Source organism: Equus przewalskii, chromosome 9 (genome assembly GCF_037783145.1).
Source record: "Equus przewalskii isolate Varuska chromosome 9, EquPr2, whole genome shotgun sequence".
NCBI classification, from domain to species: Eukaryota; Metazoa; Chordata; class Mammalia; order Perissodactyla; family Equidae; genus Equus; species Equus przewalskii.
This window is the reverse complement of record NC_091839.1, coordinates 66,655,117-66,681,458: the sequence shown is the minus strand read 5'-3', so window position 1 is coordinate 66,681,458 and position 26,342 is coordinate 66,655,117. Positions and strand designations below refer to the sequence as shown.

At 37.3% G+C, this 26,342-nt stretch overlaps 1 protein-coding gene across 17 annotated transcripts in view; it reads left to right on the top strand.

The window, feature by feature from the left end:
- The window catches only part of FAM184A (family with sequence similarity 184 member A), a 135,172-nt gene that overhangs the window by 87,501 nt on the left and 21,329 nt on the right, over nt 1–26,342 (top strand). For 10 of the 17 annotated variants that reach the window (XR_011522642.1, XR_011522646.1, XR_011522645.1 and 7 more), the window contains exons 10-12: nt 14,044–14,085; nt 22,214–22,426; nt 24,730–24,883. Coding sequence is in view for 9 of the 17 variants with exons in the window: in XM_070559343.1 (XP_070415444.1) it covers nt 14,044–14,085; nt 22,214–22,426; nt 24,730–24,883 (409 nt within the window). In the remaining 8 variants the exon portion in view is untranslated. The remainder of the gene's footprint in view (nt 1–14,043; nt 14,086–22,213; nt 22,427–24,729; nt 24,884–26,342) is intronic. The other 7 variants (XR_011522644.1, XR_011522648.1, XR_011522643.1 and 4 more) reach the window with 1 other exon arrangement.

Here is a 26,342-nt window from a genome sequence, read left to right as displayed (position 1 = left end):
ATTGGGGACAATTTCATTGAGGAGGTCAGCTCTAGCATGACTCTTGGACAGGGTGAAGGATGAACACTAATATTTTTATTCACTCAACAAACATTTCGTTGAATACTCTTACCTCCAAGGCACTGTGAGGAATTCAGAAAAACAAGAGGTGGAGACAGTTGGGGAGAGAGGTCGTTATGCAAAACTTTGACTTACAGGCTTAGGAGTTCAAAGTTTACTGATTAAACTGAGATTCTGTCAAAGGTTTATGGACAGGGGAATAACATGCTGACAATTTTATTTTAGGAAGCTTAGTATAGCTGTAATATTGAAGTGACAATGAAATAGAAACATCTCAATATAGATATCTAAATTAAAGGGTAGAAACAGAACTCTTGAATACACATCACACCACACGCCCCTCCATCACCCCTCAACCTAAGCCAGACTGCTCATCCTAGACACTGCTGTCTGCTCACTGCTCAGCCATCTCTGACTCCTGTCTCTCTGCACAGCCAGTGCATCAGCATCTCCTACTGCCCTCCCTTCAGAGCACATCCAGGATCTGCTCATTTCTCACCACTTCCTCCCCTACCCCCCTAGTCCAAGCCACTTGCAGTTCTCTCCTGCACTGCAGCTGGAACCTCCATGTGGTCTCCCTGCTTCTGTTCTTGCCCGCCTGCAATTTATTATCCAACCAGCCAAAGTGATGCTCTTCAGTGTGAAGTCGAATCATGTTACTCTCCTGCTTCAAACCCTCCTGTGGCTTCCTATAACCTTTAGAGTACAATCCACACTCTTACTATGGTCTGCAGTAGCCTCATGATTTGCCCTCGGGCTGCATTGCGGACATAATCTTCTGCCACTCTCTGCCTTTCTTTTTCACAGTCATACTGGACTATTGGAGTTCCTGGAACACACATCCCAAGCTTAATCCATCTCAGGGCCTTTGCATCTGCCAGTCCCTCCCCATGGAACCCACTTTCCTCAGATCTGCATGGCTTGTTTCTTCACTTTGTTCAATTCTCTGCTCAAATCTTAACTTTTCAAGAAGATCTTCCTGGACCACTTTCTCTAAAATAGCACCTTCCATCACTCTCTGTCCCCTTATTCTGCTTTGTGTTTCTTTAAAACCTTGTTACCACATGGTATCGCATTGATTCTTTTCCCTATTAGAATGTGGTTCCTTGAGAGCTGGATATTTGTCTGTGGTGTTGACTGTTGTATCTCTAGCAGCTTAAACGATGCCTTGCATATAGTAAGCACTCAATAGTTGTTGAATAGAGTGAACAAAAACTGAGCACAACAGCCAAAGAGGAAGTTGTCAAATATATGAAGTACAAATAAGTCCACCCACTTAGAACCTAAATTAAGTTTGTTTCACTGAGAATACAAGAGAAACCATAAAGGAACAAATCGTGTAATTTGGTGGACTGCTTTGGTAAAGGAGAAGGAAATGTTAAAGTTGCCTCAGGATTTAAAGCCAGGATAATGAAAAGAAGATCATCATCTGAGACAGGGAAGTAACAATGAGCTACTTAATTGAGGGGGGTGGGATGGTAAGTTTGGTTTTAATGCGTTGATTTTGCAATCACAAGATATTTTAGAAATTTTCACACTCAGTAGGAAAGAGCAATGTCATGAGTAAGAAATAGAACATTAAAAGAAATCCTGTTGATCAAGAGCAGCTGAAAAGCCAGTTTCTTAAGGCTGTAGTGGATGCTTTCTGATTTCTAGACCAGTCTGTCTCCTGTGGTAGCTGCTAGCTACGTATGACTATTGAGCACTTGAAATGAGGTTCATCCAAATTGAGATGTCAGAGTCAACTATACACGGGTTTCAAAAACTTAGTACAAAAAAGAATATGGAATGTCTCACTAGTATTTTTTATATAATTATATGTTGAGATGATAATGTTTTGGATATATTGTATTAAATATATGACTAAAAATAATTTTGCTTTTTCATTTATTTTATTTTTTTATTGAGTTTATGATAGTTTATAATCTTGTGAAATTTCATTTGTACATTATTATTTGTCAGTCATGTTGTAGGTGCACCACTTCACCCTTTGTGTCCACCCCCCACCCCACCTTTCCCCTGGTAGCCACTATCTGTTCTCTTTGTCCACATGTTTAAATTCCTCATATGAGTGGAGTCATACAGAGATTGTCCTTCTCTCTCTGGCTTATTTCACTTAGCATAATTCCCTCAGGGTCCCTCCATGTTGTGAATGGGACAATTTTATTCATTTATATGGCTGAGTAATATTCCATTGCATATATATACCATATCTTCATTATCCAGTCATCAGTTGATGGGCACTTAGGTTGCTTCCATGTCTTGGCTATTGTAAATAATGCTGCAATGAACATAGGGGTGCATGGGACTTTTGGAATTGCTGACTTCAAGTTCTTTGGATAGATACCCAGTAGTGGGATGGCTGGGTCATATGGTATTTCTATTTTTAATTTTTTGAGAAATCTCCATACTGTTTTCCATAGTGGCTGCACCAGTTTGCACTCCCACCAGCAGTGTGTGAGGGATCCTTTTTCTCCACAACCTCTCCAACACTAGTTACTTTTTGTTTTGGTTGTTTTTGCCATTCTAATGGGTGTAAGGTGATATCTTAGTGTGGTTTTGATTTGCATTTCCCTGATGATCAGTCATGATGAACATCTTTTCATGTGCCTATCAGCCATCCGTATGTCTTCTTTGGAGAAATGTCTGTTCACGTCTCCTGCACATTTTTTGATCAGGTTGTTTGATTTTTTGTTGTTGAGTTGTGTGAGTTCTTTATATATTATGGAGATTAACCCTTTGTCAGATATATGACTTGCAGTTATTTTTTCCTAATTAGTGGGTTGTTTTTTTGTTTCAATCCTGTTTTCCCTTGCCTTGAAGAAGCTCTTTAGTTTGATGAGGTCCCATTTGTTTATTCTTTCTGTTGTTTCCTTTGTCTGAGAAGACATGGTGTCCAGAAAGATCCTTTTAATACTGATGTCAAAGAGTGTACTGCCTACATTTTCCTCTAGAAGCTTTATGGTTTCAGGTTGTGCCTTGAGGTCTTTGATCCATTTTGAGTTTATTTTGGTGAATGGTGAAAAAGAATGGTCAATTTTCATTCTTTTACATGTGGCTTTCCAGTTTTCCCAGCACCATTTGTTGAAAAGACTTTCTTTTCTCCATTGTATGCCCTCAGCTCCTTTGTTGAAGATAAGCTGTCCATAGATGTGTGGTTTTATTTCTGGGCTTTCAATTCTGTTCCATTGATGTGTGCATCTGTTTTTGTACCAGTACCATGCTGTTTTGATTACTGTAGCTTTGTAGTATGTTTTGAAGTCAGGGATTGTGATGCCTCCTGTTTTGTTCTTTTTCCTCAGGATTGCTTTAGCAATTTGGGGTCTTTTGTTGCCCCATATGAATTTTAGGATTCTTTGTTCTATTTCTGTAAAGAATGTCATTGGGATTCTGATTGGGATGGCGTTGAATCTGTAGATTGCTTTAGGTAGAATGGACATTTTAACTATGTTTATTCTTCCAATCCATGTACGTGGAATGTCTTTCCATCTCTTTATGTCCTCATCCATTTCTTTCAGGAAAGCCATGTAGTTTTCATTGTACAGGCCCTTCACTTCCTTAGTTAAATTCACCCGGAGGTATTTTATTCTTTTTGTTGCAATTGTGAATGGTATTGTGTTCTTGAGTTCTTTTTCTGTTAGTTTGTTATTAGAGTATAGAAATGCTACTGATTTATGTAAGTTGATTTTATACCCTGCAACTTTGCTGTAGTTGTTGATTATTTCTAAAAGTTTTCCAATGGATTCTTTGGGGTTTTCTATATGTAAGATCATGTCGTCTGGAAACAGCGAGAGTTTCACTTCTTCCCTCCCTATTTGGATTCCTTTTATTCCTTTCTCTTGCCTGATTGCTCTGGCCAAAACCTCCAGTACTATGTTGAATAAGAGTGGTGATAGAGGGCATCCTTGTCTCATTCCTATTTTCAGGGGGATGGTGCTCAGTTTTTGCCCATTGAGAATGATGTTGGCTGTGGGTTTGTCATACATGGCCTTTATTATGTTGAGGTAATTTCCTTCTATCCCCATTTTGTTCAGAGTTTTTAATCATAAATGGCTGTTGGATCTTGTCAAATGCCTTCTCTGCATCTATTGAGATGATCATGTGGTTTTCATTCCTCAGTTTGTTGATGTGGTGTATCACATTGATTGATTTGAAGATGTTGAACCATCCCTGAGTCCCTGGTGTGAATCCCACTTGATCATGATCTGTGATCCTTTCGATGTATTGCTGAATTCGAGTTTCCAAAATTTTGTTGAGAATTTTTGCATCTATGTTCATCAGCAATATTGGTCTGTAGTTCTCCTTTTTTGTGCTGTCCTTATCAAGCTTTGGTATCAGTGTGATGTTGGCCTCATAGAATGTGTTAGGAAGTGTTCCATCTTCCCTAATTTTTTGGAATAGCTTGAAAAGTATAGGTATTAAATCCTCTTTGAAAGTTTGGTAGAATTCCCCAGGAAAGCTATCTGGTCCTGGGGTTGTATTCTTTGGGATGCTTTTGATTACTGTTTCAATCTCCTTCCTTGTGATTGGTCTGTTCAGATTGTCTGCTTCTTCTTGACTTAGCTTTGAGAGATTGTAAAAGTCTAAGAATTTATCCATTTCCTCTAGGTTTCCATTTTGTTGGCATATAGTTTTTCATAGTATTCTCTTAGAATCTGTTGTATTTCTGCAGTCTGTTGTTATTTCTCCTCTTTCATTTCTGATTTTGTTTATTTGAGCTTTCTCCCTTTTTTCCTTTGTAAGTCTGGCTAGGGGTTTGTCAATTTTATTTATCTTCTCAAAGAACCAGCTCTTTGTTTCATTGATCCTTTCTACTGCCTTTTTTGTTCCAATAGCATTTATTTCTGCTCTGATTTTTATTATTTCTCTCCTTCTGCTGACTTTGGGCTTTGTTTGTTCTTCTTTCTCTAATTCAGTTAGGTGTAATTTGAGGTTGCTTATTTGGGATTTTTCTTGTTTGTTAATGTGTGCTTGTATTGCGATGAATTTCCCTCTTAATATAGCTTTTGCTGTATCCCATATGAGTTGGTATGGCATGTTATCATTTTCATTTCTCTCCAGATGCTTTTTGATTTGTTCTTTAATTTTTTCAATGATCCATTGCTTGTTCAATAGCATATTGTGTAGTCTCCACATGTTTGTCCCTTTCTCAGCTTTTTTCTTGTAATTAATTTCTAGCTATATAGCATTATGATTGGAGAAGATGCTTGTTATTATTTCAATTTTTTTAAATTTATAGATGCTTGCCTTGTTTCCTAACATATGGTCTATCCTTGAGAATGTTCCATGTGCACTTGAGAAGAATGTGTATTCTGTTTTTGGATGGAGTGTTCTATATATGTCTATTAAGTCCAGCTGTTTTAGCTTTTCATTTAATTCCACCATTCCTTGTTGATTTTCTGTCTGGATGATCTGTCCAATGATGTGAGTGGGATGTTGAGGTCCCCTACTATTATTGTGTTATTTTTGATATCTTCTTTTAGGTTTGTTAATAGTTGCTTTATGAACTTTGGTGCTCCTGTGTTGGGTGCATAGATATTTATAAGTGTTATATCTTCTTGATGTAGTGTTCCTTTGATCATTATATACTGACCCTCTATGTCTCTCCTTACCTGCCTTATCTTGAAATCTACTTTGTCTGATATAAGTATTGTGACACCTGCTTTCTTTTGTTTGCCATTAGCTTGGATTATCATCTTCCACCCCTTCACTCTGAGCCTGTGTTTTTTGTTGGAGCCGAGGTGTGTTTCCTTGAGGCAACAGATTGTTGGATCTTGTTCTTTAATTCGTTTTGCCACTCTGTGTCTTTTTACTGGAGAGTTCAATCCATTTACATTGAGGGTGATTATTGATGAATGAGGGCTTAATGCTGTCATTCTGTCGCTCGTTTTCCAGTTTTCCTGCATTATCTTTGTTTCTTGTCCTGTGTGTTTTGGCCTACCCATTGACATCTGCAGTTTCTTATTTCCTCACTTATTTTTTGTGTCTCTGTTCTGTTTTTAAGGTTAGTGGCTACCCTGAAGTTTGTATTCAGAATCTTGTGTATAACATAGTCCATTTTCTGGTGGCCTCTTATTTCCTTCAGTCCCTTTCGTCCTTCCCTCCTAAATTATTGTCATCTCTTATTCCAACTTGTGTTGTGAGTTTGTGGTTAAAGTGATAAGATTGTCTTTGTTTTTGGTGTTTTCCTTCCCTTTATCCTAATGCTATAGTGGTATATTTGCCATCCTATTCTGATTCTATCTATTTGTCTCCCTACTCTGTGTTTTGTGACCCCTTTCTCCCTTTTTTTCTTTTTTCAGGTATGAGGGCCTTCTTGAGGATTTCTTGTAGTGGGGGTCTCATGGCTACGAAGTCCCTTAGCTTTTGTTTGTCTGGGAACGATTTAATTTCTCCCTCATATCTCAAGGATATTTTTGCTGGATAGAGTATTCTTGGCTGAAGATTGTTATCTTTTAAAGTTTTGAATATGTCATTCCAATCTCTCCTAGCTTGTAAAGTTTCTGCAGAGAAATCTGCTGAAAGTCTGATAGGGTTTCCTTTGGAGGTGATTTTCTTCTGCTTTGCTGCCCTGAGTGTTCTTTCTTTGTCATTCACTTTTGCCAGTTTTACTACTATATGCCTTGCAGTAGGTCTTTTTATATTGACATATCTAGGAGACCTGAAAGCTTCCTCCACACATTTTCTCTCTCATTCTCTAGAATTGGGAAGTTCTCTGCTGTTATTCCTTTGAGCACACTTTCTGCTCCATTCTCCTTTTCGTCACCCTCAGGGATTGCAATTATTCTTATATTGCATTTCCTCATTGAATTGGCTGTTTCTCGGAGATTTTCTTCATTCCTTTTTATTATTAATTCTCTTTTTTCCTCTGTCTGGAGCCATTCAACCTTTCTGTCTTCAATTATGCTGATTTGCTCCTCTATGGCATCCACACAGGCATTCAGGTATTCCGTATTATGTTTTATTTCTTCCATTATATTTTTCATGTCTAGTATTTCTGATTGATTCTTCTTTATAGTTTCAGTCTCTTTTGTGAAGTAACTCCAGAACTCGTTGACTTGTTTCTCTATATTTTCCTTTACCTCATTGAGTTTATTGACTATAGCTATTCTGAATTCATTGTCATTTAGTTTACTTATTTCTGAGTCCTCAGGGAATAATTCTGGGTGCTTATTTTACCTCTGGTCTGGAGTTTTTATGAATTGTTTGATGGCAGAAAAACGGGTTTTGTGCATAGTGCTATTATTCGGTTGCAGTTAAAGGCTGTTGCCACTAGATGGGGGTCAAGAGCTGCATATTCTGAGCCCTGGCCTTCAGCGGAGATGGCCAGCACAGTGCGTGTCTGGGGAGGGAGGGATACTTTCCCTTGTGCGCAGACCTGGTTTCCTGATCAGCTCTTGCTGTCTGCTCTCCTGGGGTCTTGGCTTGCTGAGGTCACCCAATGCGAATGCTTTCCCACGTTAGAGGGCTTCCGTCCGGGCTGCACGGCCATGGGAGTGCTGGGTGATCCTGCAGATGTGCAGCCCCTCCCCGACTCCTCCCCTCTCGGAGCCTCCCACGGCAGTGATCCCAGTCTTTAGGGGAGGGAGCGAAGATCTCTCTTACCCGATTCCAGCTCCTCCGAGGGGGGCTCCAGCCTCTCTGCCTTCCATTGTTTGGCTGCTGTGGGTCTCCGAGGATTCCTGTGCCTTTAGGATATTTTTTTGTTGGAATATCGTTGCTCCTTTTTTTGTATGTTGGAGGGGAGAGAGTCCCAGGCAAGCTCACTAGGCCGTGACACTGACATCACCTCTCCATCTTGTTTTATTAATATCTGCTTTTTCATTTTTTAATATGGCTACTAAAAATTTTAAAATTACACATGTGGCTCTCAATTATAATTCAGTTAGACAGCACTGATCTAGACAAGTTAGATCACAAAAATTTTGAATAAATTTGGCATTAGAGCTCAGTACTCATTCTACTATCTCCTTCCCATCACTGTTAAATTAAGAAGTTTTATGTCAGTGAGGAAGGGATTCCTCTTTAAAAATTCTCTTTCTGCCTATTGTAAAACGATTATATTTTCATGCTGTTTTAAATGAATAACAATACTACCTTTTAATGGAAGAATAGATGTGAGTGGATTCTGAGGTAAAGCAACTAGAAAGGGGCCTGCAATAACCATCACTTCCAGGCTCAGACTAAGAGCTTTACAGAAGCCCTGAGCAGTGACAGGTCAGCGAAGCTCACCCTGAAGGTTCTGAATCCTCTCCCTAGAAATCAGGAGAGCAGGAAACTGTAGAATAAACACGAGAGATCCAGCATGAACCCTGGAAAAAGTGCTGACTGGGGTAAGGAAAAGGGAAGTTAAAGGAAGAGGAAGCAGAGAAATAACTTGTGAAGAAGAGAGAAAAGCCAGGTAAAACAGAGAGTGGGACTAGCAGGCAGGACTCAATTTTGCTTCCTCAGAAAATGCAGAATAGAATTAAAGTCTACCAGAAACCAGCCAATGTCCATTATTCGTCAATCTTTCTACTTCAGTTCCTGGATTCAAAGTTAGTTTGCAATATTTGCCTTGGTAAATACGGAAGTTTGTTTTTAATTTCTCTTCAGTCAAAAAACTTAATGAAGTTATTATTTTATATTCTCTGTTATCGGATTTATGTTGATAATATTGTTCCTCTTGAGATTTTTTTCTCCTAAGATAAACAGTACTAAATTGTTTCCTGAATTAATTTGTAAATCTAAAAGTATTTCATTTTCTTTTCCCTACCAAAACCTCCCTTTTTAGAATTTCTCTGTCCAGTTCTTAAATTGGCACCTTTAGGAGAAGAGAGTGAAGAGGTGGAACTGTGATATCTATACCCAGCTGTAAAAGAGATGTTTAAATACTGAGTTTTTATTAATGTTTGCTGAGCATATGTCTGTGCTGCAAAATACTATAAGGCCTGTGATGACGTGCAGAACAACACTGTGTGCCTTCAGAGGTCCTGGGGCCCAGACACCCGAAAAACACTTAAGAACATGTAGATAGCATTGTAGTAACAAATCCACTAATCCATTCCCATTTCATAGGACAAGATACTAAAAATAATTGAAGTATTTTAGATCTGAAAGTGTTCAATGGACATATAATTATAAAGTTATTTAAGACTGAATCTCTGAGAAAAGTGTTAAGAATGACCCAACGCATTAGCTTGTTTCCACCTTAATTTCATTTATATGCCTGTTATTATGACTTTAGTTTAAATATTGAACAATTTTTCATGACTTTTTGTTTTTTTTTTTTTTGAGGAAGATTAGCCCTGAGCTAACTACTGCCAATCCTCCTCTTTTTGCTGAGGAAGGCTGGCCCTGAGCTAACATCCATGCCTATCTTCCTCTACTTTATACGTGGGACGCCTGCCACAGCATGGCTTTTGACAAGTGGTGCTATGTCCGCACCCGGGATCTGAACCAGCAAACCCCGGGCTGCCAAGTAGCAGAACATGTGAACTTAACCACTGCGCTACTGAGCCAGCCCCTCTTCTATTTTTTGCTTTAAGAGAATTATTAAAGCTGTGACTCTTGCTTCTAAATCTTGGGTTGTTAGTTGCTTTTCTCTAGAGATCAGTATACTTGAAATTAATATTAGAAAAAGGACTACAAAATTTGCTTTAAGAAATTACAATATTATATATTAAATACTGAATTCTGGAATATTTTATTAAGCTTCAACATTTTTTGCTTGAATCACAATGTAAGATTAGTTTAGATGTTGTTTCAAGGAAGTTAGAAATTTAATAAATGCCGTTTCTTTTGTTAGTAATGAGAATTTTTTCCTATCTGTTGACATATCATGCCAGGCACTGTGCCAGACCAGTAATGGGTCACAGCGATCTCTGCCTTCCCAATGCTTACAGTCTGGAAAGGGAGGCAGGTAGAAATAACAGTGTGACACATCAGTTCATTACAACCGTGGTACACAAATGTGTGTACCATGGGGACCTAACAGAGTCTGGGGACTTGGCGAAGCCTCCTCCGAGTCTGGGATCCTTTACCTGAGATCCGGAAGAGAAGCAGGAGTCAGGCCAAGAGGAGAAGGAGAACACCATTCTGAGCAGAGGGGAAGTCCATGCAAAGGCCTTCAGGCAGCCCCCAAACACTTTTGTTCTGGAGTGCAGCGAGCTGGGAGGCAGGGTCGGACCGGTGGAGCCTCCTTTGCCTTGATAGAGCAATGAGGAGCTACTGAAAAGTTTGAATCAGAAGTGTGAAATATTCAAATATTGTAATTTCAAAATTCTGGCTGCAGTATAGAAAATATGATAGAGTGGAATATGTGCCGTTCAGCAAATATTGCTTCCCTTTCAGCAGTCTTTCTTTGTTCAGATTAATATTTTCTGGACAAATATTCAGTATCCTCAATAGTTCATTTCTCTGAAAGGATACGGTTCTAAGTCTTAGAATCTGATAGCTTTGAGAGGATTTTTGCATGATATATATATATTTTTTCTAAATAACTTCTTTCTTTTTAGTTATCTAGAATTTTCTCCTTACTGCTTCTGTTATTGTGGGAGAAGTAAGGTAGAGAGTAGCAAAACCTAACTCAATAACAAAAGTACATATTCATTTAGTCTTTAAATAAAGATTTCTTGACCATTTACTCTTTGCCAGGTACCAAATTAGGCACTTTGGATACAAAATATGAATAAGACAGGGTCTTCATCCTCTAAAAGCTTGTAATTGAGTCGATTTCAATATTTGTACATTGGTACATTTACAAATTGCAAACTTGTAGAAGCTTGCAATGAATACACTGAGGTTTAGAATCATGAGATTAGTCCTAAGAGCATAGTTTCTTATGTACAAAGCTCTAAATTTCTAATTAAGGGCAGCAACTTTTTTAATGATTTTCCATTTTCCTCCTCACTTATCTGAAAGTCTAATTATATTCATCCTCCAAGAATAGGAATCCAAAATACGTTCAGTAAGTGTCCGCATTGCAGCATGTGAGTGCTCTCATTCAAAGAGGGTCTCATGAGGCCCCTTTCACTCACCTCAGAAACTAACAAGAAACTTAGGATGCTTTGAAACAAATAAACTATTATATAGGACATCAGTTTTTATCAACATGGGTCTTGCTCATATAGAGTGCTTGCCAAAGAGTATTTCTGCATACAGATTTTTAGTTCCTCTAGTATGCTTTCAAGCAGGCACTTACTTGGGGGATCTCATCCAGTCTTGTGCGTTAAATACCATCCATATGTCAGTGCCTTCCAGAGTTAAATCTCCAGACTTGCTGTCTTCACCCGAATTCACAGTCGTTGGTTGGCTAATAGGCATCTCAAACTTAGCACGTCTGACTCAGAAGTATTGACTCCCAATCCCCATCCGCCATCCCATCATCCTGACTTCTTGGCAGTGCTTATTGCTCAGAGTAAAAACTGAAGTCATCCTTCATTTCCCTCTTTCCTTTATCTCTCATGTAACTGTCAATCCTGTTTATTCCACCTCCAAAGCATACCTCAGCTCCATCCGCTTCCATCTCCCCTAGTAAACACTAGTCCAGGCCACCGTTATTATAGCCGCCTATCTAGCCTCCCCAATTTCACTTTCCTTCACAACGCTCAACGTGATTTTTTATGATGTAAATCAGATCACACCATTCCCCTTCTTAAAATTCTCTCAGGGCATCTCATTGAATTAAGGCTCTCATTCTGACTCCTTCATTGTCCTTCAAGACCTTAAGCCATCTGGCCCCTGCAGAGATGTCTCCCATCTCATTTCAGCCTCACAGACACCCCCCCCCCCACACACACACACACTACACACAGTCACTCCCAGCTCACTTTCGCCTCAGGTCCTTTGTGCGAGGTGACTCTTCCCCCAAGATCATCTCATTTCGTGGCTGGCTTCTTCATTGATTCAGAGTTTAAATGTCACTTCTTCCAAAAGATCTATCTGTCCTTCCCATCAGCCCAGTATAACTTCCAGTCATTTCCTATCATGCAACCTTTTCTTTATCATAATACTTATGAACTTTTCATTTTTTTTCTTGTTTGTTTTTCATACGTTTCTTTTACTATCTTATTCAACTTTCAATATCATATTTCCTGGAATTTAGTAGTACTCTAATAAATATTTTTTAAATGAAAAAATGTCTTACTTAATTTGTGTGTTAACCAGTAAGGGTATTGCGACCCAGCAGCACTAGTTGTGCCTTTCTTTTTTTTTTTGAGGAAGATTAGCCCTGAGCTAACTGCTGCCAATCCTCCTCTTTTTGCTGAGGAAGACTGGCCCTGAGCTAACATCCATGTCATAGCTAGGTCTGTGACGTAGGTCACCCCAAGGCACAGCTTAGGGACCATGCCTACTGGTTTAGATATTTCCATAGCCTGATAGAGGTATGTTGACAGAGTTAGTGACCATATGAAGTTAGATTCCACATGTTCAAGTATACTCCTGTCGTATGAAATCTAAAATCTAGAATTCCTAAGGGAAGACCTAGCAGGCCACTCTGATCTGTCATGTTGGTCTGGTTTATTGGTTAGTTTAGGAATCCTAAATAACATACGTATTTTTGTCTGATGACACCTTAAAGAGTGACAAATAAAATCTGCTTCATAAGTAAATGCCATTTATTTTACTTTCGTTTTTTATTTTATTAATTTTTTTGAGGTAACATTGGTTTATAACTATATAAATTTCAGGTGTACATCATTATGTTTCAACTTCTGTGTGGACTACATTGTGTTCACCACCAAAAGTCTCATTGCCATCGTCACTGTACACATGTGCTCTTTTATCCCTTGTGCCCTCCCCCTTACATTTCAGATCAGCTTCTAGTACTAGGACATGAGTTCTGAGAAATACAAAGAGGGAAAAAAGCTACAACTAAAAATTCCTCAGATTTTCACAAGTTTTGTGAAGTCTGGGGAAGTGAATTGTCTCATTAGTATATGAAGAATATTTTGTGTGTGAGAAAGCATAAGAAAAAAGTAAAAAATAAAATTAATATATAGAAAAGTATGAGAAAATTTAAAGTATGAGAAAATTTAAACTGAGAAATTATGGAATAATCAAATAGAAAGTCAATCTTTTTTTCTCAGCTTATTTTTCACCTCTAGTCAACTGTATCCTAAACTATATCCTATATTAGTCTAAGTTATTATTAAGAAACTGTTTACCAAATAAAAACTAGCTTTAGTTTATGATATGCCAAGGAATAATCACATTATGGAAAAAAAAGATAATTATGTTCTGTCTGAAAATTTGTTTAGTGTTCAAAGTAAAAACCATTTTACAGGAACTTTTCTATTCTAACTAATAATATAAAGTTAAAATACTGTTCTGTATTTTTAGAAGGCAAAAAAGTAAGGCAATTGAAAATGAAGTCATATTTTTTCCCCATATTTTGGGGGGAGAGAGGCTGTAGGTTTTTCCAATGGAAATTTCCAGTGGAAGTAGGATTGGAAAGATATGAAGGCACCTCTTCTTCCTTTCCCCCAAGTACCAAAGCAGGTTATGAAGTCTTCATGTTTTCAGTGATTGTCTATTTCTGGCCCCCAAATTAGGTAGTCAGTCAAGTTAGGGTTTCATTTCTCATCTGCTCATTTCTCTTGAGAGAACCTTCGTGAGCCTGCACCAGTACCGAGTGTAATGCTGCAGCTTTATATTGTAGGCTTCCAGGAGGAATTTAGAACAGTAATATTCCTTCTAGGTCTTTCAATAACCATTATCTTTCAAACTGAGCTCTGATTTCTCTGTTCTAGCCTTTGGTATTTTGCATAGGTAAGTCTGCCAGCCCTCAAATAGCAGACTCTGTCTTAAGGGACTATCGACAATTTAGACTGTGTGTCTTAAATTTCTTTTTGTCTAATTTCTTTCTCAGAGCCGTTTTCAACTTATTTTTTCTTGAGCATATTATAATTAATGTGCTGTGTTTTACTCCCCCTTTTCTCCCTCTTTCTCTAAGCTGGTTTCTGAACGTTTCCCTTTATTGCTGTGATTTTGTCTTCATAGCGGCACTCTCTGGGTGAAGCTTTGCATAAATCTATCAACAATGTAAGTGAGCGGCACTTACAGTTTGTCCACAAGGGCATGTTGCACTTTTGATTTTGCATAAACATCATCACTGCTTCAAAGCTTTAACTTATGATGTAAAAAATACACTTTGGCACTCAATAAGCTATGTTTTGTATATGGGTAACAAAAGCTTCTAACTTTCAGCCATTCATTTGTGTATGTGCATACATCTACCATGTTGCATTAGTAAGCAGATATGCTATTGTAAACCCAAACAAGCTTTTACCTCTCAAACAGAAAATTCATTGTTTTAATGTTTACTTTGAAAGATATAGTGATATTTTTGAAAAACTATTAACTTGTTGACTATCATAAAAGTGGAAATAAATGTAAATGTATTTCTTCTTTTGTTAAATTAGTTTATTTTTTTGAAAAAGTGGATTTTATTTATTTAGATTTATTTAAAAGTATTAGTTGTGAAGGTTCATGAGATTCAGGACATATTTTCATTTTAACGTTATCATTTTTAAAAGATTTAAAGTGAAATGGAGTAAACTACTTTGCTAAAAATTGGCAAAGTTATTGTTTTTCCTTAAGTACACTCACGTATGCAGAAATTAAGCTTCAAAGTATTATTCCATTTGAACATTTTTTCTTTATATATGAAGAGAAAAAAGAGATTTATTTTCACATCAAACACATACCCAGCTTGTTCATTAAAATAAGATAACAGGGAGCTGAACATCTTTAAATATTTTTCTTGATACCCTAGGGCCTAGGTCAGCAACCTTTTTCTGTTAAGAGCCAGATAGCTAATAATTTTGGCTTTGTGGCCATGCAGTTTCTGTGGCAGCTGCTGGACTCTGCCACTGTAGTGTGACAGTAGCCACAGACAATACATGAACGAGTCCATGTGGCTGCGTTCCAGTAAAACAGTTTACAAAAGCAGACTGTACCTTGCCGGTTCCTGTCCCAGAGGAATCAAAGCTTGCGTCTAGAGATGTCCTCTGAAATTTTGATACTTCTAGAGTGAAACTATTTCCTCATAACTCCCTAATTCCTTTCTACTATGCAAGAAAAGAAAAATTTTATCTACCTTTCATATTCAACTTTTCTTTCTACATAAAAATAATTAGAAATACACAAACACATTTAATACCGTTTTCTTTAATATATTTAAAAATAAGCAGCAAAGATTTATCTCAATGTTGGTGAAATAAGGCTACCTTTGGAAATTCTTTTAACAGTCACTTAGAACATAGTAAGAATTTGGTCATGGTTGCTATATTAATATAGACTTTTTGACATATGTTCTAATTGGGATAGAAATAAGAACCCAAGTAAGACAAGATTCTTGTCAAAATTAATTGAATTGTACTTCCGAATACTTGTGACAACATAGTAACTTTTTTCTAGTACTTCAGAATACTTATGACAACATAGTTACTTTTTCCTAAATAGTTATAAATGAAAAGGAGTCCATTAAAAACAACCTTATTGAAGTTAAATCTGTTAGTGAGTGGAATGGGAATGTCTTGGTTCATCTCCCACAAAAAAAGTAAAAGTGGTTGGTAACACACTGAAATCCCCATTAATTAATTCTCTTCTGTGACGTCATAGTCACAGAGGATCAGCTCTTCACTCTGTCGTCATCCAAACAAAACATGACCTTGCAAGCGTGTTGCTTAGCTGGGGGAGCATCTACCCACCCGCTCCTCTCATTGTCCTTCCCCAGCCTTCCATGCAAGAAGTTTTCTGCTGTATACTACACGAGTTCGTCTAAAAAACGTGATTATTGATACCTCTGTCCTTTGTAAAAACTTCCTAATTCTTTTCAACTAACAATGAGAGGATTATTGGGAATATATTCCAGAAATATCTTAAGGATATTAAGTAGGCATTATTGTAGTTCTTAATCAATAAATTCAGTTTATAGGTCTTAGAAAATACCAAAAAGTTATAAACAATTTAGAATGGTCATAATTTCACAAGCTTAAATTTACGTTTCTTAGCTAAACTCTTTAAAAATAGCAAATTAGTGGCTAAAAAAAAAGAAAAAAGCCATAGGAAGAATTAAAATATTCAAGCACCTTCAAACATTTTACATGAGCCTTTACATAAGTTGTTGACATAGTGACAAATTATCTTTAGTCTCTTCTACTAAGTCTATGTTAGCAATTTTTAATATTGCTTTATATATTTGAAAGTATTAAACTGAATATTAATATCATATGGTTGAGACTTTCTGATAATTTGTGTTGACATTTCTTGTCAAACTGATAGTATTCTGGCTCAAAACAATTTTGCACCTACAATTTATCAAAAAACAAAATTATATTTGCATATCTCTTTTTTCTTACTAAGTTTTCTGTTTTTACAGAAATGAATGAGCCCTCTCACAAAATCCCTATGCTAAAAAGCAAATCATTTTATAAAAATAATAATTTATATACAGCCTTCTTCTAAAAACACACTGTATCGTTTTTGCCTTCAGAAATACTCAGAGAAGCACAGTGATAAGGAGTTCACCAATATCTTGATAAATAGATAAAAGCTACAGTAGAGAAGGCCGTAGGTAATACTACTTGAGGAGAATAATGTTTCATTTTGTTTTCCTCTTTGATCTCATAAAATGAACTGAGAGCAGAGGACAAGTAAAAGTCCAGGGCTTCAAAGACTTTTCTAGACATTGCCTATGAGATTATCATTAAAGATTTTGGCTGCTGCTCTTGTTCTGTGAACTCCAGCGATTTCTTATGGTGTGTGCTGCTTCTCGACTGCGGCTGTGTGTTGAGCTCATCTATGAAACTTTGCACAAAGAGAAGTGTGCAGCCTTCCAGGAGACTCACACGTGTGCATGTTCAGACCTGTGGTTTTTTGTTTTGGCCGGGAGTTTTGCAATATTTGTAATAGCAAAACTAGTTGAGACAATCTTAATTCCCATCAGGAAGGATTAAAGTAATTGTAGTGTACTTCTATCTTGGAATTGTGTGTGTTCGGAGGGATTTGGCTCTATGCAGCAGACCACCCAGTTAACAGTGACTTAAGCTGTCAGGACATTGAATTAAGTCCTCAGGTATTTTCTGCTTTGCCACGCTCAGTGTGTTAACTTTTTGACCCTAGGTTTGTCATGTCATAGTTGCAACATGGTTGCCAAGCTCCAGCTATCATGTTCTTGAACAACTATGCTAATACAAGAGGCTCTCCTAAAGAATTTTTTGCTCTTATCAGGACATAAAATCTTTCCCCCAAATGTTCTCACATACTTCCTTTTAGCTTATTAACACAGGGTGACATGTCCTTAGAATGAGATTACTGTGACTTTCTTATCCTAGTCATAATTCATCCTGTGGTGCTAGGAGAGGGGCCTACCTTCTCTAAGATAGGGATTTCCATTCAGTCCCTGAACAAACTCAAGAGTTCAGCTAACTGGGAAGAAAGGAAAGAGAGAGATCGGCTGTTGGGGAGCAAGGAACAGTGCCTGTGTTAGGAAGTCTGTGTAGTCATTGAGAAGAATGGGGCGTACCTAAATATCATGGATATGTGCACCCTATAAATACCACTATGAAGGGAAAAACAAACCTATAAAAAACAAACTGAATCGGCCTCCCTAATGGAAAAATCGTTAGCCGTCGTTAAGTAAATCCGTAGGTGTACTCATCTTAGAGGAAGCTACATAGAGTTGTGTGTGAGTGAAAAGCGACTCCATCAGATAGCAACACCTGCAGGTCAGGACACCCTCTTGGTTTCATGTGTGAAGTGGTGCTTATTCCTCTAAGATACGTGGAACGCCTGTGCCACTCAACAGCCCCATGGGTCCCTCCTGTTTCAGCTCCTTTGGACAGTAAGCACTGATCTCTTGAGGCGTGTCCTGGGGCTCCAAGTAACTTGTGTGTGCGAGACATAGGCCATATTTTATTATATCATGGCAGATGTATTCTCTGTGTTTGGTGAAAATCTTTCAGCCAGTTACACGTGATGTAGTAAAAAAAAGGCATAAGACAACAAAACAGGCAATTGTATCAAGAGACAGAGAAGTCGTGAGAGTCTGAGGAAATACTAAAGTGTTATCCAGGTTACCCGTAGGGATTGGGATTTGGCAAGGAAAGGGAATGCAGATTTTCCGTTTTATTTTATAAACTCCTATATTTTTAAAAAAACTTTTCACAATGAACACTTACTAGTTTGATAATTTGGAATAAAAATATGTTAGGTGGCCTAGGCCCAATTCCAGACCTATTAAATCACAATATCAAGGATCAGGGCCTGGGCAAGTATATTTATTAAAATCTGCGGAGGTGATTCTGATACACAGCCAGGTTTGAGAACCACAGATTACTGTCTCAAGAAATGCTTTGTTTTGAGGACAAATTATTTTTATACTTTTTGTATATTTTCATTTCTGTAACAAGATGCATATTTTCTGGGGGGAAAAAACACCAACAGTGTATCAAAAACCAAAGGTAGTAGGTAGGATGTCCATAATTAACGACATGTCCCATAGGGATATGCTGTTATATCCACTCCCTTAGATTTGATGTTTCAGTTTCTCTTCTGATTCTTCTTTCAGGCACCACTGAACCTTGTGAAACACCTCTGTAGGAAATAGGGAAAGTTTTCCTTTCTTCAGAAAAATGTATCCGTATGTTTTTCATTTTTATCCTTTTGGAATTTTTACAACTCTTTATTTTCAAAAGGACAATAGTATTTTAAGTAGTAGAGATCAGAAGGTGGCAATTACTGTGAGTGCAGTTTGGCCTTTAAAGTTGTTTTCAAAGTATCTGGTACCTGTTGATCAGTAGAATATATTATATAATTCATATCTAAACTGCACTGGTAAGAACTTTTTAAATGAGGGTTAAAATTTTTTTCTGAAATAATTCTCCTTGGTTTATTTAAAATCAACAAAATAAAAACATTAAAATTTGAAATTTATAAATATATAGAAACTAATACCGTATACATCATAATTTGAATATAATTTGAAGCAACTACTGTTTCTCATTTGTTTATTCAACAAATGCCTTTCTATAATTCTGTAATAAAAGTACTGATCAAGGTTGCCCAAACTATTTAATGCAAAGTCTATCTTTGTTCTCTTTTATTTTGAATTAATGAAGTTTTATATTAATATGTATTTCCATAAAGTATACTAAACTCAGCTGCTTAAATTATAGCTATAAAACATTAGTTCATTTTACATTGCTTTGCTCGTTATTTCTGTCTTTAAAGTGCCATGTAATTTTCATGCTGAATAAAGGCTGACAATTTAATGTAATTCTACTAATTAATTTATAAAAAGAAAAAATGAGTTTTTATGCTGCATTGCATGAAAAAGGCTTTCTGCATATAATCCATGTTACTGTCTTGAGCATGAATCCAAAGATTTTAGATAGCCTTAATATTATTTTGCTGTGCTTTCAAAGAATAGAAAATATCTAAGCTAAGTATATTTGAACACTAAATTGCATGATAATGTCTTGCATATACTTTATATTTCCTTGAGTACAGATACAAAGATTAATCATATATCCTATAATGAAAAATATTACTTTGGAGTTCTTTCAAGGTAAAGTATATTATGATGTAAAATATTTAAGTGTATTTTATTTAAGCTGGAGAGGTTTGAAAGTGTGCTTAGATTTTAAGTGTATAACTATCATATTACTGTTGTACTTTATGCATTTTAAATGTTGTGTTTCTTCATAAGTTTCATCCTTAAACAGTACAAATGTGAGTCAAATTGTAGTCAAATGAACATATGGGAGCTCTTTTGATACAGTGGACTTTGTAGACGTTGCGGGAATAAGATACGCTACCATGAACTGATTGGCTTCTTACAAACCCAAGTGTACACTTAATTGGAGGACAAGATCCAGGGCCACTGCTAGCCCATATGTGTGCAAATCAGAAGAACATGCCCGTTTTCTTTGGCCAGACACAGGCGCGCACCAGGGCAGATGGCTTGGTGAGCAGATCATTTGCTGAGTGGATTTTAGTCCTAACTTCGCCAGGGACCAAGCAATAGCTTTGACAATACCAATCATTATTCTACATGTAACATAGTCTCTTCCTAATGTTTCTATATATGTTCTAACAAATTGTCACTAGAGACAGGACAGTCAGTCACGTGAGCCTCTGCTGGGTCTGGGACTAGGGCTGCACTTGGGAAGAGAATGGGTAGGTGCCTTCTCTACTTCAAGAACCAGCTAGCTGGCAAGAAAATGACTCTAGCAATTAAACATCAATATTCATAAAGACACATTTTTGTTTCCCGTTACCCTTTTTTCTTTAAAGGCTGTCCTTAGTATTCATTTCATTCTGATTTTCTTTGCCTAAATACTGAGAAGTCACATGCTATAATTTGTCCTAGGATCCTGCTCCACAGGTATGGCGTCAGCCGTTGCTGTGACATTCTGCTGTGATTTTCACACGTGCAGCGTTTATTTCAGTCCGTAAATCATGGGTGCTGCTGCCATTTGGAGGGATAGGGAGTTGCCTTGCCTGGAGTCAGAATGTTGTGGTTCCACCTTGGCTTCAAACATATAAAATAACCTTTGAAACCTTAGGTTTGTGTAGAAATTAACAAGTAGAACTCCTGTAAATTTCAATATATAAAGACCCTGTTTGGGAAATAGATTAAAACAGATTGAACACTGTGTCAGTTGTATCACTTCTCACCAGTGCTTGACTGTCTCCATGAAGGCATGTGCTAACCTTTACAACTAATCCTGATTTATTACTTTCTCCAGAACCCTTCCACAAGCTAGTCATCCACCCTGAGCTCACCATAGTCGCACTGTTTCCTGATGCCTGCCTCTGACCTTTCCTGTCTTCTGGTTCCTCCTCTCTTATTTTTCTTTCTTATTTTCCATTTCTGCTGATTCGCCACCCTTTCTCCTTCTTTCCCAGGTACCTTCCTCTGTGAGACTTTTGAGGCAGCCTATATCTGCCTTCCATCCATCAAAAGAAAGTCTTTACCCCTTTGCAAAGACTTACTTTAAAGTTTTCTCTTTCCAATGGCTTTCTTGGCCACAGACGCCATTTTACTTGCATGTAAACACATACAATATCTTAATTTGCTTAATGGAACGCATTTGACAACTTTTTTTTCACCTGGTTGCTTTTAGAAGATGGTTGAATTATCCAGTTTCAAGTTATAGTCTCCTGTATATGAGAAGACAAGTGGATCAAATTGAATGGTTTCATCAAATGTATATATGAACATATATATATACACACATATATATATACATACATATACACATGTTTTATGTTTTCGTTCTTAGGAAAGGACTTAATTTTAAGATACCCAGAAGTAATGCAGACATATTAAGGATGAAGTTGTCTGTTTTCAGAAGGATTGACAAATTAATTGTCCACAATGAAAGTGGAAGAAATGCTCCTGTCATTATTGTAAAGATGTAACTAGAGGATTGTGGGAGGTTTGTGATTTTTAAAAAGCTTGAAGATTTGCAAGTCCTTTGAATTAAATCAAAATTTAAAAATAAAAATATTTTTTAACTCAAGGATGCTAAATTATAAACTGATAAATCTTTTAAAGAATAATTTTTAATCCTCAGATAATCTTTGCTAACATTTATTGAGTGCTTACTGTATGCCAGGGGTGTTATGAGCGAACTAAATATAGTAACACACACAATTCTCACACAGCCGGGTGAGGAGTTGATTCTAGCTGGTGGCAGAGCTGGCATTTTAACTCAGAGCCCACAGTCGTCACTCCTCAACTTTACTGCCACACAGATAAGGAGTTTAACTTGTCATACTGTCTCCTTAGAGTTACTATAACCTAATGAATACATTAGTTGTCTTCTGTTTTTATTTCATACTCTGAATTTTTATTGCAATGCAACATAGGTGTTCATTGTATTTCTAAATGTGGCCTGCAGTGTTCTTCAGAGAGTCTGCAAACTTAATGCCACCAAAACAGTCCTTTTCTTTGGGTAATCATTGAAAATAGAATTAAAAATGGTAATATCTAAAGATTAGATATCTCTGATATATTGCAAAACATTTTAAGCGGGTACTTTGTTACGGCAGTTGTTTTACTGTAGTTAATATCTTCAGAGTGCTTTTTTCCTTAGGCTGGCAATTTGTGAACTATGCCTTGTCTTTATTCCTCATTGTGTACCGTTCTGTGGCGTAGATTTCCTTGCTGAAACAGAACCTGGAGATGCAGCTTTCCCAGTCCCAGACTTCTTTGCAGCAACTGCAGGCCCAGTTTACACAAGAGCGACAGCGACTCACTCAGGAGCTTGAAGACTTAGAGGAACACCACCAGCAGAGACATAAATCCGTAAAAGAAGCACATGCCCTTGCCTTTCAAACTATGGAGGAAGAAAAGGAAAAGGAACAAAGAGTAAGTTTAGTGTGACGTGTTCAAATGGAATCCAACAGCCTAATCCTTCAAATTCTTAAGAATTTATTTTTTGGCTCCAAAAAAATATGTATTGCTTTATTTCAGTGTGTTTTCTAGGATATGACTTCTTGTAGGGGTCATGGTGATTAAACATATACACTAGTTACGCACTATAGCAGACAAATTAGACTGGGGCCAACATTTTGTTTCTATTTTCCATCATGATGCCAAGTTATGATGAAACTAATACCCCGTCTGGTTTGTCCTGTAGTTAACAGTGGTTAAATGAATTTATTTATTGTTCATGGTCCTACTGAGCAGTAACCACTGTCATCACTTAGTACTATCTTGAACTTATAATAGTCTTCATCAAGTGTTTGTCTTTCAGGCTAGACCTACAACAGACACGTGTCCAAGGAATATATGTATTTTCTAATCCCACTTTTTTTCCTCACATTTTCTTCTTATGTACAGAATTCACAACAAAGTAAAATTGGAGACGTAAAATAGTATAATTCCCTACACATAGCCCCAAAAACTATATGAAAAGTAGTGATAGAAACAAATCCCTTGGAAGAGACTTAAATGAAATAGATACATTATTGGATTAATCATATTATATGCCAGAATCTCCCCATATCCCTTACTTAGTGCTGTGTTAAAACATTAGTTTGACATAGTCTTAGTGTGATTAATTTGGGTTTATTTCATTTCTTAACACGGTATTTTTTTAATTTCTTCTAAGGACCTTATTATGATAATTAAGGTAAAGATTTAATAAAGAAATACAGTTTTACTAACAATAATTTTCACCATATGTAGTCTTTACAGATATAGGTTGGTTTTTTGTGTTTTTTGTTTTTTTAGGATTAGCCCTGAGTTAACATCTGCTGCCAATCTTCCTTCCCCTCCCCCCTCAGCCCCCAGTACGTAGTTGTATATTCTAGTTGTAGGTCCTCCTAGTTCTGCTGTGTGGGACGCCACCACAGCATGGCTTGATGAGCGGTGCTAGGTCCGCACCAGGATCCGAACCAGTGAACCCTGGGCCTCCGAAGTGGAGCACATGAACTTAACCACTCAGCCACGGGGCCGCCCCCGATATATAGGTTGTTTTTAATCCTTTATTTGGGTGCGGACACTATTTTAAGAAGTGGTATGTTACGAAGAAATTCTTAAAACCGAAAAGTCATTTTCCTTTAAAAGCGATTAACTTGCCTATACAATAAGTTGTAGTCTATTGATCTTGTCCAGGTTAAAATCTAGGCCTGATTGCATTGCCAAATAATCTATTCATTGGATACCATTTTTGAATTGGAATAACACATGACCTCTCGTATCAGTACTTTAATTTTACACTTTCAGTCTTTTCAGAACTTCAATCATTTTTCAAAAGAAATCAGAACCTGCAATTTTATTATCCATCATTAGGTAACCAAGCCACCTAAGTAATGTTGTCTCAACTAAAAGTCCTTTATTTTACCTATATTCAAAGCAACCTGTGCTTTATTTTTCAGAAATAAAACAGTGGACATAAGTAGCCAAATACTGATTTTTTAAAACAGCGTTTTGGAGTAATGATTAAAGAAAAGGAGCCCTAGTTAATCTTTCTCAGAACCCTTCGTGTTATGGATTACAGTAGGGAAAGCCCTGCAAGCACAGCTCAGTCTCTGAAGGTGAAGTCGCCGGGGCTTGCTCTTCTCCTGCGGCCGCGGATCTTCTCTTCCTCTTAGCCTCCTGCGGCCTTCTCTCTGGCCAGGCTTTCCAAACTGATCCCATGGAAGGCCTGTTTGCTCCTCCAGCTGCGCTCTCCCAGGACTTTTGCTTTCGTTCACAAATGCAGGGGCAAAGAGAGACTATAGAAGGTAGCTACCAAGTACTTGACAAGGTCGGAGCTGTAAAAGCCCTCAGCTCTCCCCTCATTCTTATTAATGCCTCCTGCTTTCTGTCCTAAGTCTGAGTCTGTGCACACAGAGGAATTATTCATTAACTTAGCTCGTTCCCACCCCTTAGCAACTTTAGAAAATGACTTTATTTGGAAGCTGCCTTAGGTAAAGGGTCCGTATCCCAATTCACACACAATATATTGAGTCAAACTGGTTCCATGATGATTCGTTTATTCTACTGAAGTGACTCTCCTGAGTTATTTCCTAATAGTGATTATTTTATATCTAATTTTCTTGAAAATGAATTTAAAACATCTTGTTTTCCTTAAATAATAACTGAGTTTTAGTAATTTCTGTTTTGTTTGAATTTTCCTTCTTGTACTCTAGCATAATAATATGAATACGTTTCTCCTGTTCTAGGCTCTTGAAAATCATTTACAACAAAAACATTCTGCAGAGCTTCAGTCACTAAAGGATGCCCACAGAGAGTCCATGGAGGGCTTCCGGATAGAAATGGAGCAGGAACTTCAGACTCTTCGGTTTGAATTAGAAGACGAAGGAAAGGCTATGCTTGGTATTTTGAAAGGATTATAATCTTGTCATATTTATTTCTGCATTCTTCTTCTTTAAAATTCAACATGAAATCACAAAGTTTTATTTTTAATTTTCGAAACATCAAAATGAATGTCGAAGTGGTTTGCATATTTTATTTGAAGTTACCAGATGAAGAGCCGAGTGTGGTGGAGCAGAATGGGTCAGACACAAAGAGTGAAGTGAGGTCCTTCCATCTCTTCCCATGCTCTGCTCTGTAAGCAACACCCACTGGTGCTCCCATCTGTCTTCAAGGGACTGGATGGACTCGGGACATCCAGGCTTCCCACTGTCCAGTGACTGAAAGGAAAGATAGGCAGGAAGCCACATGCCCTTAGACTAGGTAGTCAGATTGTGTTTTTTCACTTCAGGATTTTCTTTTAATGAGAAAAGTCATGTTTAGGTCTGACTTTTTGTTTAGGTATTTTTCAGATTCTTTTTTTAATGAGATTTTTATCTTTGAGATATTGACATCACTACCCCTTTTTATGAGGAGATCAGTTGAGTTTTGAAGAAAAACTGGATATATATTTAAAGGGTTTCTTTGGGTTTTGGGGTTTTTTTTAGTGTCATTCAGTAACTTTTAATTCCTACCACCTTGTTTCCCTTCTATTTGATTTTTTTCCCAAATTCTCCTGATTTTTTTTAATTGCAGTAACATTGGATTATAACATTATGTATCTTTCAGATGTACATTGTAATATATTTTGAATTCTGTGTCAATTACATCATGTTCACCGCCCAAAAACTAATTATAGTCCATCCCCTCACATGTGAGCTTAGTCTCCTAATATTTTTAATGTGTATTTTCACACTTCAGTGGCACGCTCTTTACAAGTAGAAATTGGGAACAAAGAAGACCACAGTGTTGTGAATATTTTGGGCTTCAAAGGGAAAGGCATTTGACCCAGTTCATTATCTCTACTGTTGCTGGGAGTCCTGGGCCCAGTCTCTATAGCTCTCTCTTCTTCCTCCTTAAAAAGCCGCTGCCGTAGCTAGGATGAAAATCGTATTAAGTGTGATGATTTATCAAACATTTGTGGAATACCAATTTATGTGCTAGAGACTCTGCTAAGCAAGGAGAACTGAGAAATGAACTGCTTCTCTCTCTTTGCATTCAAGTAGCTTATAGTCAAATGCAAAGGTAGCCTTTGTAGAATTGTGGCCCAAGGGAGCACACACTTTCCACAGCGGTGCCAGGAGAGGTAAAAATGGGCCACGTGTTGGAACTGTTGTTGTTTACTCCATTGAAACATGATTTAAATACCTCTTTGTTGACAGAAGGACTTCGTGGGGCTTTTTTTAATTAAACATTTTATTTTGAGATAACTGTAGATTCTCATGAGGTTGTAAGAAATAAAACAGAGAGATCCTCTGAACCCTTTAACCAGTTTCCCCCAGTGGTAACGCCTTTCAAAATTATACTTCATATCTCAGCCAGG